We start from the raw sequence: 18,721 nt of genomic DNA on the forward strand, positions 1-18,721 counted from the left end.
TTTTTTTTCCTACAACCACAACTAAATAATCTTTTATCTTTTACTAGCTGACGAACACAGAGGCTGTATTAGGCTTTTTTCACTAAATCAATTAATCTGTCCTCTAATTCTAATGTACAACATGCAACAACATGCTAGCTTGATTATGAGCAGTAATATTGTAACATGTAAACCCATGCCAAACATTTCCAAGATTTTTTTTCAGTTTCTTTACATTGTGTATTTAATTGGTTTTTAAAATGTTTACCTTCCTTTTTGTTTGTATGATTATTTTTTATTTGTAATTATAGTTTTTTGTATAATTTATATATAATTTGTGAACTTGTAGTGAATGAGGAAATACTGAAAAAAACGCAATAAAATGTATAAATCAAAAAAAAAAATTCTAATCCTCAAAAGGAACTACAATTTAAAAAAGTTTATCAGTGAGCCATATAGTTTGTGTTAAAGTTGTGTATGTGCAGGGCCCTATGAAATCCAATTTATTTTTTTACAAATTACTTTTTTTTTCCATTTACATTTTTTGGAATTCTGTTTTTTACCCTTTACACTTATTTTACAACCATATAGTGTTTGCTTTTTGTGTCAGTGAATAAAATGTCCATCAATGAAATGCAACAATCCTTAAATGTATTGATGCAACACATCAGTATTATAGTACTTTAAATGAAAACATAATGTTGTAACATAAAAATGTACCACAAGTGCTATAAGTACAAAGTGCTTATAATTTTCCATGGTTTCAAGTAAAAGAGATAACTGAATGTAGAAAGTCCACTTTCACTTCACATCAGAAAACCTGTTCGTTTTTGCGTTATTTGCAACACAGACATGCTCCTCTGCCTGCAGCGCTCTGATCAGCTGTTCAGATCTGCAGCTTCAAAGTCATAAAATTACAACTAAACTTAATAATGAGGGATTCTGAATGCTCCGATGTCATGCTGTTTACTGCGGACACACATGGACACCTTTATAAGCTGTAGTTTAGTGAGGAAAAGGAGATTTAATGAAATGATTGAATCAATTTGACTCCCATCCCGCGGGATTTCTGCAAGAATCCCGTGACCCGTCTGAGTCCTGAAAGCTTCTAATGCTAACAAGTGATTCAAGGATTCAAGGTTTTTTTTATTGTCATACCAACACAAGCTGTTGCATGAGATGGAACGAAATTTTGTTTCTCAGAGAAGACACACACAATTTTAAAAAAGAGGACAAGCAGGAGCATTTAGACTGCAAGTGATGCAATTGTGAAAGGGGGAGAACAACAATCCCAGCTTGAAATACATCAAATCATAAGAAAAATGGGCACACCAAAGTTTTGTGATACTGCATTGATTTTTTTTTGATAGCAGCAAGAATCACATTTGCTTTGACTGGTGCTGCTTCCTTGGCTCACAGAGCACTTGTTTTAAATTTCACGCTATACTAGCCAGGAAATCAAAAATCAAAGTTGGAGAATGAGCAGGTCAGAGAAAGTTATTGCATCTAGCATGCTCTAGAAAAAAAAAACCCAGACATTGAAGCACAGTTTTTATATCAAGGAGAATGCTCTGGAAAAACTAGCATTTCCCTCATATTTAAACCAAATGTGAAGCATCATTTTCAATGTTGTCAAATTGAAACCAAAGTATTGTCGTAGAACTGAACTGCAAAACTGTGTTTATAGCCTAACAATGGCTTTTGGTGGTGTTCATTTATGAAGATTATACTCCCTTTTATGCAATAATGCAAAATTTAATTGAAAATCATGTTGCCTTTTTGACAATGGAACCAGGGAAATGCAAGCTTTCTTGTCGCCCTTCAAAAATACATCATCCCTGTAGCACCTAATTCTCCTATGGCTCATTGTAAGTTATGCTCTGTGATTTACGGGGCAAGGATGGGCATGTCAGAGACTCCTAAACCTGTGCTGCCTTGTATTCCTTACAAGTGATAATGACTGAGACACCAGCTACTTGAGTGCTAAACACCAAACCTCTTCACAGGCAGCTCAGCCGTAGGTAACGATAGCACCTTCATCAATCCCTACAAAAGGAGCCCAGCGCGATCAATGCCGTTCTGTGCGTTTCCTGAGCAGAGAGCAGTCAGATTAAGCCCCAATGTGGTCGAGAGAAGGAGACACTCTGCAGATCATAGAGCTGCAACAGAAGAGATGAGATTTAGCCTCTTTCTGTGTGAGTGTGTGAGTGTGTGAGTGTGTGTGTGTGATGCTGTTTCCACAGGCAGAGCTTTAAAACCAGCATGTTTTTTTGGCTTCAGATTAGGCTTAGCTGCAGCGTTTGCCAACATCTGTCTGCCATTACCCCTGTGACACTGGCAGTCATGCAGCAATTAATCAGAGTGTTGTGATAGTCCCCTCTCGGTCACTCTGCACCTCAGGCACATGACTGAGCAGCAGGGGGAGGATCAGTGTTCACAGGGTCACCTGTTCTGGGATGTTTTACTGTACACAGTACCTTTTTAACTACACCAGAAACCCTCTGTGGTGGTTAACTTTGTGGGACCAGAGCTTATTGTGTAATGTTAATCTGGATTTCTCTGTTAAATCATTTGGCTGTGGCCTCTCCTTTTAGCTAATAATATACTGTACTGTCAGTTCTGTATTTCCATGCTGAAGCTGTGTTAACTGGTTTTGGAAATTTAAATTAGACACTGGGGGAAGTTTGATTTGTTTTGCATAAAAAATACAGAAGTATCTAGGTGGCTTCATGCTTGATGCTGCTGAGCTTTAAGGTATTACATGAAACATTTCTGGGACAAGATGTCTGAAAGCAACTAAGCCTATATTTTATTTAATGTATTTAATTGGGTTATGTTCCATGGTAATGTAAGTCTCATCTCTTTCAAGAAATGTTCATAAGAAAAAAACTTGAGGTGAAAGATCAGACACTTAGGAATTCAGTCAGGGTCTTTATGTAGTTGCAGCTTTTTCATTAGAATGACATAACTTGAATACAACTTACATTACCTTTAGTGTGAAAGTGTTTCTATAGCTTTTGGCCTTGTCCCAAAATGTATAGATTTTCAAAACATATAGTGGTTGATTTAACACTACCATATGTAGGGGTGCACCGAAATGAAAATTCTTAGCCAAAACCGAAAAAAGGAAACCAAGGCCAAAAACCAAAATACCGAAATAAATTATTATGACAATTATTAGTACTATTGCATTTATGGCTATGGCTGTGTACTAGGGATGTCAACATTAAATCGATTAAATATTGATTAATTGATGTTAAGAACTTACTCGAACATATTTTTTGTTTCGATTTTATATCACATGGAACAAAAATCATGTGGTCTTATATTTCGTTCCTATCAGGGAGGTGTTTTACGTTTAAAGCACGTTTCGATGTGAATCAGCTGACTAAAGCTGTCACTCAGCTGGGGGCTGCGGCTGAGTGACAGGTCTCCACAAGCGCTTTCTTTACCGCCTGCGGACTGATTATGACCCGGTTGCGCTCCCTGCTGCATCCTTACCGTGTAGTAACCTCAATAAAATCAAGGCAAGCGGGTTCACTGCATCCATTTCGGCCTGGATCATCTTCCTGCGCGGTGCTTTATTCCCACATCCAAGTAATGATCTTCACCAAAAATTTGGCATTTTCGGTTCATCCCTAACCATATGGCATTATCCAACTTCATCTTTGTTTTTGTTCTTTATTTAGACACTGACAGCAGCCGTTATCACATTCTGTGCCTTTAAAGCTACAGTAAGGAGTTTTCATCTGATTATGAAATATAATAAAATGTATTCTGATGCGTCTTAATGACCTTAAAGGGATATTTCCTGCGCTGCAGGTGGAAGAGCATGTCTGTGATGTGTCCGCAAAGAGTGCAAAAATCCAAATAGGCTTTCTGGTGGCAAATTGAAGTGCCAAAAAAACAAACAAACAGTAGTTACCTAAACCGAGGTTGAGTGTTCGGGTCATAGCTAAAGTACGTGGTGGAACCGGCCCCATCTGCAGAAATCTGCAGCCTAGCTTGCGTGCTTGTTTCTCCCTGGAGTTTCTCATTAAACGGGCCAAGCTGAGGGGCATCGGTTGTGGCTAGTACAATTACTGGTGACATGAAATTAATACAACCCAACTTAAAAAAACTTAAAATATTCCATTAAAAAGCAGACAACACAATCAGCATGAAGTCCCTATATTGTCATTTTTAACACCTGAAACCATTGTGAGGTTGTGTGTGTCAACCCAGATGACTGACTATGCTGAAGAAACAGCCGTATCTTACTTTTTCAACAACTATTATTCACAATGTCTGGCCCATTTGACTGATAAGAGAAAGCAGATCTACAATGGCATGTACAGGAAGAGCTCATCAAAGAGATAAGATGTAAATGGTATCTCCCCACCAGGGGGTGCCAAAATCAACACAAACCTAAAAAATCTAATGGGAGCTTTAAAGGAAAGTAAGTTTTAAAATATTCTGCCTCAAATATTTTTGTGAATTGATTCTAAGTAGGATCTGGACTATTGTGATAAGACATCTGGCCTCTGGAAATTTTGATGGGTGTTCAAAAAACATGAACACTGCTCCAAACTTAGCTGAAAGAATTAACATCAATAAAAAATGCCAGCTGTTTTGATGATTTCTGCTTTGCTTTTTGATATTAAACAACTAATATGAGTTATTTCCTTTGATTTTAGCCTCCTAAATATGATATATTGCTGTAAATATCTTGGTTTCCAGCATTGGTCTGACAAAACAAAGAAAGGCAGAAAAGAATGGGAGTTATTTCGGGGTCAGATAAGGCAAATAATTAATTTCCAATTTTCTGACAAAACAAATAATCTGTTTAGCAGATAAAGAAATGAACTGCTTTTGGAAACAAAAATTAGATACAGTCCTGTTGCAGACTTCTTGTATTTGGAGAAAGAGAAATCTGTTGAGCCAGTAGTGTGTGTTCAAGTATCTGACCTGGCTTAAAGACCTTTTCTTCTTCATCATTAGAAAACTTTGTCGTACTGGTTTGACATCACGCAGTCTGATTATACGAGGGGTTTAGTGTTCATTCAGACATGCAGGAGACAAGTAGCAGCATGATGTCGGTCATTTTAGGCTAGATGAAAACACGTGCCTGTCATGTGATTGGCTGGCACATTTCCTCATTCCTCTCCTTGACAGATGCACACACACACACACACACACACACACACACACACACACACACACACACACACACACTCACTCACATATGCCAGCTGTATTGCAGGATGCAGTCTTTCAGGATGAGAGGGGGGGTAGTAATCGTTTAGCATCAGTAATGCCAGTCACATGGAGGCAGCAGGGAGAAGCGATTACTTGATTCAGACAGAATTAAAGATGTGTTTTTTTTCTGTTTGTGTTCTAAGATGGTATCGGTCTACATTATGATCTAACCAGCCTGCAGTGAAAGCATAACAAGCACTGAAGTTTGAATTCAGTAGCATTGCGGGAAGTTTCCTTTATCAAGAGAAGCTGTTATGACGTTAGAAGGTAAACACAACTTTGTTCCTCGCCTCTGGCCTCTGCGACTGTGTCACCTTGAGCCGTCGACTTCATCAAAGTTCACTCTCACTGTTGTGGCTTTCGTTGTGAGTTTGATAAGGACTGTTTGGCACTTGGCCTATCAGTTTGACACCCGCGGGGCCTGTGCTGTGGTGTGATATCTGGCTTGAACTCAGAGAGAAGACCGTCTGATGCTGGAAAGACAAATCTGTGTAGAAGTACAGATTGTGCTGACGACGTAAATCTTTAGGGATGTTTATGTCTGTTAAAGCAGAGATATAATGACTCACAGTTGTGTTGGGGCTTGTAGCCTTAAGCTTTTTTTTTTTTTTGCTTCAGCACACTGAACATGAAACTCTGTACATTCTTTGCATTTTTACAAAGAGTAACAGAGTGACAGTTAGCTGAGGACAAATATGCATAAAGAGAGGGCTCTGCCTGTCTCTGAATCTTGTCATGAGAGTCACATTTTACTTTTTAATGCTCAGCGAGTCTCTTTTTCTGTCAGGGCCACACATAACTGATGTGTCAAGCTTCATGTTTTACCTGTTACACACACATCAAACTGTTCTCCACACACACTATCTGTCAGCCAAACATGAAAACACTTCGATTTCAGGTTATACTTTCAATGTCCTGTCACCAAGTAGCTTCCTTGGTGCATCAGAAGGCCAAGCTGGTTTCCTTTTTTGTGAAACCTCAAGCCGTTCCCTCTCCTGAGCTAGAAACAACGATTCCACATCCTGGGCCTGGATGCGGGAGGAGGCCTTTTAATGAGGTTTGCTGGAGGTGTTGGCTTGCAGCAGCGTGTATTTTACCAGTGATGGCTCGCTCCTGCTTTGTGCTCGCCCTGTGAGACTTGGAAGTAGAGGAAATTTGAAGAAATAGATACCCCCTAGTATTCTACAGCATTTCCTGGACCCGGCAGTGATGCACAGTGTGCAGTGAAACACAGGATGAGCTGCAGAAACTTGTTATTTCAAGACACTTTTATACCGACATTGAAAAGCCCAAGTAAAACTTTATGTTACTGTGGACTTCAACCCCAGAAACCTGAATCTTTTTTGTGAGCTTTACCCCAAAAACTCTACAAGGCTAACATGGGACTTCACCAGATCCGTGTCTGGTTCATCTCCGATCCGCTGCGGTCCGGCTCCGTGCTCTCTCGTCTGTCAACACCCACTGGTTGCGTTTTTGGAACGCAGCACGGGTTTTCCCGTTGCAATCACTGAATCAAAGATTCTCCTCCTCCTCCTCTCCTCATCCATGTTGTCTTTATCAGCTTCTGAAAACCTCTGACCTGTTGCCTCCAGGCCTGCCTCCGCTCTAAATGAAATTTATTGTCATAGTTAAGTTAAAAACGATCTAATGATAGCACAGTGTTTTATTCTGCAAATTAACAGGGTTTTTATTTTGTTTTGGTGTCTGACTTCCTGTCCCGCTCTATCTGCTCTGTGCTTAATTGATGCGTCGTGCTCCAGCATCCGACAAAAATAGAAGTCTTTGCGTATCTGATCCGTTGCGTTCCGACCTGACGGATCAGAGACACAGCCGGAACGCAACGGAGCGGATCCAGTGGGAGTTAACACATTGACTACAATAGAAACCTATCAGATCCGGTGCCGTGTCGGATCGGAGACGGACCGGACACAGATCTGGTGGAATTTGGCCTTTAGATCTTTCTTTGCGCATGTATTAAATCATTGTCACTCACTGTTTTCATTCTGTCTTTCAGGTTCCTGTTTCAAGGAAGAAGATTTCAGAAACCTCATTTCTAGAGGGTTTCCTGATGAGGTTCCACAAAATGAGCACATCTTCGATAGAGACAACCGACCCACCCAACAAACTCACTGACCTGTGAGCAGCCATGCAATCCCTGCATCACCTATCGAGAGGTAACCCCTCTCTGGATGTTGGACTGTTTTCTGACATAGATTAGAAATAGGTGAACTTAACAACCGACATGGCATCAGACTGCGAGGGCTATGACACAGCAGAGTTTGTATTAAATTCAGATGAGGCTACACCTCTAGCTGAGATCCACAGGACTCTTTAAGAGGAGGAAAACAGCCTCAGATGACCTTTACAGAAGGACGCAGCTACAGCCCAGCCTTGATGATTTAGTATCCATCCAGCTGCCTTGCTGACAAGGTCGTACCATGGCTGCTGCTGATCCCCATAGCAACTGTTCCCTGGTGGGACGAGGAGCCGACTGAGAGATTCAACAATGCAGCGTAACGGTGGTGGGGTCGGCGTCGGTGGCCAGCCATGGGTGTTGCGGCGCGTGCGTCTCACGTGGCTCAGCTTCATGCTCTTCTTCATCCTGGTCTTCTTCCCACTCATCGCTCATTACTACCTCACTACAATAGACGAAGCCGGGGGTCCTGACAAGCGCATCTTCGGTCCGCGGCCCGGGGGTGAACTGTGCGAGGCCAAGCATGTGCAGGACCTGTGCCGGATCCGGGAGTCGGTCAGCGAGGAGCTGCTTCAGCTCGAAGCCAAGAGGCAAGAGCTCAACGGTGAAATTGCCCGACTCAACCTGCGCATAGAGGCCTGCAAGCGCAGCATCGACAGCGCCAAGCAGGATCTGCTGCAGCTTAAGAATGTTATCAGCCAGACAGAGCATTCCTATAAAGAACTGATGGCACAGAACCAGCCCAAGCTATCGCTGCCAGTCAGGTTGCTGCCAGACAAGGAGGACCCAGGACTGCCACCACCAAAGTCTGCACGCTCCTGCCGCCTTCGCTCCTGCTTCGACTATGCGCGCTGCCCTCTTACATCTGGATTTCCCGTGTATGTGTATGAAACAAGTTCCTATCCATGGGGGGACTATCTCGACCCCTTGGTAAAGCAGGCTTTTGCAGCATCAGTTAAGAGCAACATTTATGTGACTGATAACCCCAGCATTGCCTGTCTGTATTTGGTGCTGGTAGGGGAGCTACAGGAATCTTCCTCTTCTCCTCTGCCACCTCCTTCAGAGCTGGAGAAACAACTAAAAGCTCTACCTTACTGGAGATCAGATGGACACAATCATGTACTGGTGCATCTCTCGAGAAAGTCCCTGACACAGAACTTCCTGTATAATGTGAGCACAGGACGAGCAGCAGTTGCTCAGTCCACCTTTCTGGAGCAGCAATACCGTGAGGGCTTTGACTTGGTGGTCTCCCCACTGGTTCATGCACTCTCAGAGCCAAACTTTTTAGAAGTGCCACCTCAAGTTCCTGTGAAAAGGAAATACCTCTTCACCTTCCAGGGAGAGAAGGTGGAGTCACTGAGAAGCAGCTTACAAGAGTCACCGCCTCAGTCTTTCGAGGAGGAAATGGAAGGAGATCCACCTGCTGACTATGATGACCGTATTATCGGCACCTTGAAGGCAGTGCAGGACAGCCACTTGGATCAGGTGTTGGTGGAGTTCACCTGCAAAAACCCACGGCCAAGTTTGCCGACTGAGTGGGCTCTTTGTGGAGAGAGGGAGGATCGGCTGGAGGTGCTCAAGGCTTCAACTTTTGCCTTGGTGATTGCTCCAGGAGACGGACAGGTGGTGGCATCAGCAGGCTGTGGGATGAGACTCTTTGAAGCACTGGAGGTAGGGACAATCCCAGTTGTGTTAGGGGACCACTCCAGACTACCTTACCACCAGTTTATTCGATGGAGTGAAGCTGCCATCATAGTCCCCAAGCCTCGTGTCACAGAGTTACACTTCCTGTTGCGCAGCCTATCAGACAATGACATGTTAGCTATGAGGCGGCAGGGCCGCTTTCTTTGGGAGACTTACTTCTCCACCTCAGAAAATGTCCTTAACACCCTCTTAGCCAGCATCAGAACCAGCATCCAGGTTCCTGCTGCCCCCATAAAAGAAGAGCCTGCTCAAGAGATTCCTCACAAGGCAGGGAAGCTGGCAGGGACTGATGCCAACCTGGCAGACAATGGTGATCTGGATTTGGGTCCTGTTGAGACGGAGCCCCCTTACGCTTCTCCACGCTTTCTCCGCAACTTCACATACACTGCGGCAGACACCTATAGAGCATGGAACAGGGCGCCTGGACCTTTCCATTTGTTTCCTCACACTCCTCTGGACCCCGTGTTGCCCTCTGAGGCCAAATTCCTTGGCTCAGGCACTGGTTTCAGGCCTATTGGTGGAGGTACTGGGGGCTCAGGGAAGGAGTTTCAGGCAGCTCTGGGAGGGAACGTGCCGAGAGAACAATTCACTGTGGTCATGTTAACGTATGAACGGGAGGAGGTGCTGATGAACTCTCTGGAGAGGTTGAATGGACTGCCATATCTCAACAAGGTGGTGGTGGTGTGGAACTCACCCAAGCCTCCTTCAGATGACCTGCTGTGGCCGGACATCGGCCTGCCAATCGTGGTGAGTGCATAAAGTTTCTGTTTCTTTATTACCAACACATCTCCTTGAGTTAACCTATCTCCAAAGTGAGCAGTTGAATTACATTTTGCTTGGTTGTTCGGGGTAGTGTGTCTTTGAAACTGTCCAGGAGCTGATACAAATTACAGTCAACTTTACTATGAAAGATGTGAAGAAGTCTGATACCCATGAATAATCAAATTTGTGCTTTTGAATTGAGTCTGGAAAATGAAATATTCATGTGGTTTATATTCACACCATTACTTGGTGACAGAGACAGTCAGCTGCGAGAGAGGAACTAAAAAATCCACTTTGCATTTGTCAGTGTGAGAGAAATCTCTGGTGTTCTCTGGCACTCAGCTATGGGGATATTTAAAGCAGGATTGTTGTTACATCTTAAAGCTTGCTCTTTAGGTTTCTGGTTTGGAGCTTTACTGTTCAATTTACAGTTTCCCATCAATTCTCAACCGCAGACGTCAGCTGTGTTACAGAAAAACAAGCTCTGAAACTCTCTGTATGCTAGTTGCCCTGCTCCAGTCAGTATTTGGCAGCTATTTGGGGGAAATAACAAAGCCCTTTGCAAACGTCTTAAGAGGTACAAAATGTTCTGTTGGGAGCTCTACAGGTAAGTCACAGCATTAACTTTGAGATGCTTTGAATAGGTACATCCTTCTGAAGTATCACAGCTCATGAAAGTGCCTTACGAAAGTGATCTTCCACCCGCAGGTTGTCCGAACAGAAAAGAACAGTCTCAACAACCGCTTTCTGCCGTGGGACGCCATAGAAACAGAGGCCATACTGTCGATAGATGACGATGCACATCTCCGCCATGATGAGATCATGTTCGGGTTCAGGTATGTGGATGTAACAAAGTGCATTATCATACATAAGAACAGATCATGACAACATTTTTTACACTACGGGCTCTGATAAATGGATTGATTGTCGTTACTTTCAGCAACATGGAACCATTGGAATTTTTAATGCTTTACAATATTGAATGAAAGTGGATTTAGAGTGGTTTTATTTTACTCAAAAATATTATTTTAATGCGGGGCGCCTGTGGCCTAGTGGTCTAAGCGCACCCCATGTACAGAGGCTGTAGTCCTCGATGCAGCGGTTGGTGGTTCGACTCCAGACCAAGCGGCAACCTCCGGTCTAAAAATATGAGTCCAATGCGGAAGTGCTAAAAACTGCAGTTCATCGAGGATCCACTTGAGGCTGGCTCCGGAAGTATCAGAAACCACATACACACCAATTCAAAAAAGCCGATCTTTACAGTAGAAATAATCATGCTTACAGCCTGGTACAAAAGACGAGTGTAGTCTGGATAGACTGAGAGGCACAGCTGACTTGATTGACAGGTGGGAACACTGTAGCTGTTGGCTAGGAGGCTCAAAGCTCGCCTCTTTACGTCCCAATCACTCGAAAGCAGCAATATGGCTGTCGCCGACGATTGGCCTCAAAACAGCGCTTCAGAAACAGATGGGTGTCGCCACGGATACTACGTCCATATTTTCTACCGTCTATGCTCCAGACCTCAATCATTTGCTGAATGTTTTTTCCCACTCTCTGCTTCCCACATTTCCTGTCTCTCTTCAGCTCTCATATCAATTAAAGGCAGAAATGCCCCCAAAATATATAACTTAAAAATTGCATATATATACTTTAATGTCAAAATGGAAATGGTTCTAAAAAAAAAAAAAAGTTTTTCATGTTACTCCCTTCTTTGCGAGTATTTTATTGCCTAGGCTGTTATTAATTATTTAAAACATTAATGATTTTATGTTGAAACTCTAGACATAATTCCTGTCTTCTTGGGGTAGGCTGTGTGATGAAACACCTTGAAATACAAGGGAAATGTGTGTCGCCCATAAGAGGTGAAAATGCCCTCAAAAAGTCGCACAAGTATCAGACAGAGAAACTGAACCAGCCACTGGAGAAAGAATTAGACCGAATGAAAGCAAAAATGCCGTCTGTGCCTTGTACTCATGATTCATTCGCTAATGCTGTACTTAGATAAGCCGAACTTGAAGGCCATGTTTAAACAAATTACATGATCAAGTAAGCTGTTCCGTTATTTGTGCGCACCATACCCTCCCCTCTACCAGTTTGCTCTGTAACTTTGTGCAGGAGCAGCTTGTCCAGGCAGGCAGAAATTGGCTGTTAGTGTGTGTCTAAGTGAGAACGGGGGTCATTTGTCATGAATTATCTCAAACTCCCACAGACTTTCCCAGGAATGATTCCTCACCTCCACCTCCAGCAAACATGAAGCATTACACAGCAGCTGGACTGTAACACATGAGCACATCTTGGGAGGATAGATTTCTTGCAACAAATTTGAATCAGACTTACTGGAAACACTTTTTTTTGTCCAAGACTTCCTTACAGTGACTGGGATACAGTATGCATAAAGCCAAGAATGACTTTTCTTGAATGTCTTATTAAACTGTCACATGCAACAGAAGAAAACAACAGAATGGTTACTTAATTGCTCCCAAGAGGCGAATAGTTGTCACATCGCTTGTAAAAGACGACACGTTTGAAACAGATGGATGAAGAAGCATGGCATATGCACAGACAGACACTTGGAAACCAAACTCATGATCATAAAAAAAGTAACACACCCACAAAATATTTATCAGTCCTGCTTTCCACTGAGTTGTAATTAATTGTTTTGAAATTAAAAGCTCTTCTCTTTGTGTTTCACAGAGTTTGGCGTGAGGCCAGAGATCGCATCGTGGGATTTCCTGGGAGGTATCACGCGTGGGATGTCAACCATCAGTCTTGGTTGTACAACTCCAACTACTCCTGTGAGCTCTCCATGGTCCTGACGGGAGCTGCTTTCTTCCATAAGGTCAGATCTTGTTCCGTCCATCAGAAGAAAACACAGCTAACACAGGCAGATTGATTCCCTGTCTTGGAGCTGTATCACTCACATGTTTCTCTGTATTGTGTTTTATTTTTTTTGTAGTACTATGCCTACCTGTACTCCTACGTGATGCCCCAGGCCATCAGGGACATGGTGGACGAGTACATAAACTGCGAGGACATCGCCATGAACTTCCTGGTCTCTCACATCACACGCAAACCTCCCATTAAGGTCAGCATCCACACACACTCTGCATCCCCCCCACACAGGCCTCAGTGTGTTTATATTTCTGCTCACTACTCACCATTACTCAAAGTGACATGTCCAATACTGCACACAAATTATAAATCAACAACATCGAATTGGTGTGCTACACCTCTTTTTCTGCCGCAGGATTTTTTTTATTGGAAGCACATTTATTACCAGAGTGTATATTTATGGCGAGACAAATAATTACAGCAATCAAGCCGGCGAAGCAGTCGGAACTGAAAAGTCATTGCAGTCCTCAGTTTAAGTTCATTTTGATTTGGCAGGGTGTTAATATTCAGGGTGTTACAGGGGAGAATTAAGGACGTCTTTTGATGGAGTGTGTTTCGTGACAGCATTTCACTGTGCGGAATAAGCCTTGTGAATAATGAATTTGGGGCAAGTTTGAATGTGGAGTCCTAAATGGTAAAAAAAAACAAAAAACGTTCCCTGTATATTTCTCTAAGACAAATAAAACTGAAAATAGATTGTTCTAAATGTGCCGCTGGTGCTGATTTAACAATGTTCAAACTCAGCTGTAGGGGTGTTTTTCCATTTCTTTATTTATCGTTTGCTGAGATTTGACTAACTGTGTCTGGCGAGCTCATTAAGCTAAAATTAGATCCAAGAGTTGGTTTAATAAGCTTACTTTGTCTGAATCATGAATGTCTCTGGCTGACTTGTTTCAGCAAAAAGATTTCGTGAGTGTCTTCCATACACACTCAGCGGCTAAGGGCCCTATTTAAATGTAATGTAAGAAATACTGTAATGGATACTGTTAGGTCTATTAATATCTGTGGGCATGGTGTTTGATAGCACTGATAGTTGTGTTTGTGGACTGAAAGAGAGAGTTTGTTTTTGCATGTAATTTAGAGAGCAGAGGTCAAAGGGAGGGCGATAAATTGGGAGCTTTGTGACGGTCTAGATTTTTTGGCTGAGGTGAAGCAGCCGTGTGAGGGACATAGTGGTGACCGTGTCCTCGTCTTCTGACATCCCAAGAACAGATCTAAATATGTATTATTTTATTTATCTATTTTTATTTTTACTTATTTTATTTTACTTATATTATATAAGTATTTTACTTTACTTGCCCCCCCCAGGCAAAACTAAGACCAAAACTTCTTATGATCGACATCTTGTATTTCTATTTTTTTGTTTATTTATTTATTTACTTATTTACCACCTATCATTTTATTGTATTGTATTTTGTTTTATTTTAATTCTCTTATTTTCCTAGCTTGGGTTGGGGTTTGAGGGAGTGGGCTGTTGGGATGGCAGATGTGTGTTCTTTTAAAAAAAGAAAAAGACGGAAACTATTATACTGTATTGGCTGTACTGGAATGACTCTGCAAAAACAACATTTTTAAATTAAATTAAAAAATAAAGCAACATCTTATCTTATACTAAGATTGGTATTATTATGTATGAAGAAGAAGAGGAGAAAAAATCCTTGCAAAATATCAAAATTTAAAAATAGGCAGATGACGCTGCCTTTGATCCTGATAGTGCCCAATCAGCTTTCACCAAATGAAGAGATAGTTCTCAATGCATGAGCAGGCTTTGACTTAACCTTCTAATCCCACAATTTAATGTAGCTTGCTGCTTGTTAATTGAACTGCTCCTTAGAGTCATAATACTTTATGAAGCTATGCCTGGACATGCTCATGATTTCTGCACACACACACTTCTTTTCTTAAGATTAGCTCTTGATTTTGTTCTAGGCTGAAATGAGGATACTGTCCTCCAAAGAGTACAAATGCCATGTCTGTTTTATGCCTATTTTTATAGTGTGTTGTGTGACAAGACTGTGTTTAACCCTCCTGTTATGTTCGTTTCTCTGGAACAGCAAAAATGTTCCTAGGTCAATTTGACCCGGGGCATATTCAATTATCCAAAAGCGTCAGAACCCTCAAAAATCCCTGTACACATTTTTTTTAATCTAGTTTTTAACTCCATTACTAACCATTTAAATCAAGATTTGGTCCATTGGTGTTCTTAAATTATTTTGATTCATTTAAATTTTTTAATGTACTTTGGAAAGCCCTTTATATAAATACAATAATTTTACATGACACAGATTTTTGTTTATTTTATTTTAAATTTTGAATCTTTATTTTTATGAAGTGATGTTGATAAATTAACACGACTCCTTCTGTCACATGCTGCCCAGATGTTTATGCTGCATTTAGCTGGTTTGGAAGGCATATATTACCTAAAATAGACTTTAAAAAGGGTCAATTTGACCCACAACATAACAGGACTGTTCTGTAGAAAAGTTCTACCTGCATAAATGACATAACAATTCTATATACAGCTGAGTAAATATCACACATCTACAGATAACCCTCCTCTCTTTATCTTAGGTGACATCCCGTTGGACTTTCCGCTGCCCTGGCTGCCCTCAGGCCCTCTCACACGATGACTCTCATTTCCACGAGCGCCACAAGTGCATCAACTTCTTCGTCAAGGTGTACGGCTACATGCCGCTGCTGTACACTCAGTTTCGTGTGGACTCTGTGCTTTTTAAGACTCGCCTACCCCACGACAAGACCAAGTGCTTCAAGTTCATCTAGCATCGTGCTGAGCAGCTCAGCAAAGAGCCCAAAGCAGGGTGGAGCGAAGAACTGGAGTTATCTAAACGAACAGCAGCTCCTGCAGCGAGCGGAGATGAAGATGAATGGCTGGACTGTCAGGTTAAAAGCACAGGAGTAAAGTTTTTAGGTTGAGATTTTGCCTTGGAGGGGGAAAAAAATGACAGGTAACTTTAAAAGCTGTTGGCATGTGGTCTAATCCACAACTCTGAAAATTTTAAGAGTGGAAGCTGAAAGGAACCACTGCCAACAAAATAAGCCTTTTCAGTGGATGTCACTCCTCCTTTTTCGTGTTCTTCAATCATGCTCTTCATCAACCACTACAGATGTCATTTGCACCTCTTGATGCCCTGCTGAGGAAAGAGGGCACTTGTACACAGTGTACAGAAAGTCTAATTGAACCCTACCTGACAATGGAGATATCAGTTACTGAATCACTGACAGACTGATGGAAGGCTGCGATCACGGCGGCCTGTTGACAGGTTCAGTGGGAGAGCTAAAGTGGCAAAGGCACATGGCTGCCACCCCGCTTAGTTTTTTTTTTCTTTCATTTTACAGTTTCAAACTGTACTTCTTGTACTTGAGAGAAGCACTGATGGTCAGAAGTATTTTATTGAACTGTTTCTTTTTTAAATAATGTTAAATGTGTAAAAATCTCTTATGTGAGACAAACATTTTTCAGACTCTCTGCCTATGGGAGATCAGCAGCAGACTTTATAGTCTGAGGAACAAACAGGACCTCAACTCAAACTTGTTCAGTAGTGTTTAGTATTCAAGAAGGAATTCACTTCAGCGGTCACCATAATGCCTCGAATTTATCATGAAAACCAGCCACCGTTTTGTCATCTAGTTACGCTTACAGAAACTGCACTCATTGACGAGTGTAAAAAATTGAAATTTTTTATGCTACAGGATGCTAACTTATCTTTGTAAAAAAAAAACTGATCTGAGGTTGAAATAGTTACATTTAGATGTAAAAATGATTAACCAATCAAAGGTTGCAATGTCCCTTAATCACATGCAGCAAAGTCAAGAACAACAGCTGCCAAAATCAACAAAAAGTAGCTCTGGATGTCTGATTAATGTTGTGATTATAAAGAAAAATCTAGTTTAACGTGCTATTAGAGTTATGGTTAAAAGAAGGTTAGATTTAAAGGGAAACGTTTGACATTTTGAGAAGAGCTTGTGGACAATACATTATAATCTGTCAACTCTGAATTAAAGCCAGACACACATAAGTTAAGCTTAGCCTTGCTGAGTTTATTTAGCATTAAGACGGCGGAGAACCATTCAGCCTGGCTCTGACTAAAGGTTACCAAATCGGCCTACCAGCAAATCAATCTTGCACATCAACACATTTGTGCTTGATGTCTCCAATTAAAAAGATGAGCGAAAAGGAGTTTTTCTGCTCAGCTTAGCTAAGCTTTGCTAATGGTTGCAGGCTGTCATGGTTGCAGATTTGAGAGCACAAACAATCTCAGAGAAAATGAGCATCTTTCCCAATGTTTTTAAACTTCTCCTCAACAAATTGCCAATCCTGGCTTTGCAATACAAGTGTTACACATGTCCTGCCATGTTCATTTTCAACTCCAGTGTAGAACCTTCCAAGCTAAGACAGAAACGTCACTTTACGATGTCGCCATGTTGGTTTCACTTTGTTGTTTTTTTTAAAACTGTTGCTTGATGAATGTTTTCTTTGCCAAATAGGTACGATTTCTGCTGCTTTACAGTTTAATTTGCAGAGTGCAAAGTGTGAATGAATGCTAAAGGGGTAGGGGGGGCAGTCTGGTTCACCGTTATCCACTCTGCATGGTACGTTACCAAGAGTCAATCCATCATGTATTATAAATCCAAAGTCTTTCATTTGTCTTTGTCAGACTTAATCTGAAATCTGAATAAAAAGATTAACCCATAAGAATCCCTCATAAAAAACATTAAGGAATTAGGTTCTATGCGTGAGGATGCTTTTATGAAACAAAACTTCAAGTCAGTGGTTCCTGTATATTTATTGAATATAATATCAAAAAAGGTTTTTTTTAAACTGATGATGACATAATTAATAAAATGACAAGATGCTGAAGTTTATTATTCCTAATCATTTCTAATAGGTCCCAGGTTGATTAAGCTGTCAGCTCATTTCATTGCCAAGGAAAACTAGCTTGTGCTACTGAATACATGAGGAGGGGAACTTGCCTGACCTGAGAGCAGCCAATCAGGTTCTTATACTGAACTGAAACAGAAGACAGAATGAGCTTCCACATAAGTTAGTGGATGCACAGTTTAGTGTTTTAAAGCCAAATCTTTACCTGCTACAGGTGGATGTTGTTGACTCAAGCCTCTCCAGTACAATACACAAATAATTGACACAGCATGTTTGGCTTTAATTCCTTATTACACTGGTCTTAAATTTCAGTGCAGTTCAACAAAGCTAAATTTGCACTTTTGTTTCTCCAAACTTGAAAAACTGGCTCAACTCCAAACCCCATCATGACATCTGAACACTTTTATTGGACCCCCAGGGACCTTATAATTACCTGACTGGCTCTAAACTGGTCCTCAGGGTGTAGATGGGGTCGACTGTATTTTTTTGAAGCTCTAACCTATTATTTCTCCAGTCCTGGGTTTCCCCCCTTCAAGGATCTGTTCCACAGCTGGTTTTCCATGGCCTGGAGCAGGATTTCCCTGGAAGGCTGCTGTCAGTCACTCTTGTTAGGTGTAAGGAGCGGTAAAAGTATGTGCCCCTGGGTCTGGGCGAGACTCCAGCCACTTGGAAGGGCTCCCTGCACTGTACCAGACTGATGACAGCATGAAACCTACCATGAAGGGTAGATACATGGAAATAAAAACTATCCACATTGTTTACGTTGTCTGACTTTTTGCCTCATTCTTCTCTTGGTTTAAACAGAACACACTGTACTATTAGACTATGTAAGTATAAAAACAAGAATCATAACATGATTTCATTAGCTATAATAAACTATTGTTTACACCCGTCTGTACGGTAGAAAGAACATTCTTGCTAGCAAGCTATCTTAGATAAGAGTTAGCTAAGCAGTATGACTTGAAATGTGGAAATTGCCGGTTTGACTGTTGGTTTCTTAGGGACAGCAATAATGTTCCTGGGTCAACTTGACCCGGGGCATATTTAATGAT

General features: G+C 41.5%; 1 protein-coding gene across 1 annotated transcript in view; it reads left to right on the forward strand.

Annotated features, from left to right (window-relative positions):
* The window catches only part of extl3 (exostosin-like glycosyltransferase 3), a 45,866-nt gene extending 27,438 nt beyond the window's left edge, over positions 1-18,428 (forward strand). Inside the window, exons 2-6 of the mRNA XM_034699955.1 lie at positions 7,232-9,862; positions 10,586-10,713; positions 12,572-12,716; positions 12,834-12,962; positions 15,341-18,428. Of these exons, the coding sequence (XP_034555846.1) occupies positions 7,724-9,862; positions 10,586-10,713; positions 12,572-12,716; positions 12,834-12,962; positions 15,341-15,550 (2,751 nt within the window). The 5' untranslated portion in view covers positions 7,232-7,723 and the 3' untranslated portion in view covers positions 15,551-18,428. The remainder of the gene's footprint in view (positions 1-7,231; positions 9,863-10,585; positions 10,714-12,571; positions 12,717-12,833; positions 12,963-15,340) is intronic.
* The last annotated feature ends 293 nt before the right edge of the window (positions 18,429-18,721 follow it).

Source organism: Notolabrus celidotus, chromosome 13, assembly GCF_009762535.1.
Source record: "Notolabrus celidotus isolate fNotCel1 chromosome 13, fNotCel1.pri, whole genome shotgun sequence".
In the NCBI taxonomy this organism is placed as follows: domain Eukaryota; kingdom Metazoa; phylum Chordata; class Actinopteri; order Labriformes; family Labridae; genus Notolabrus; species Notolabrus celidotus.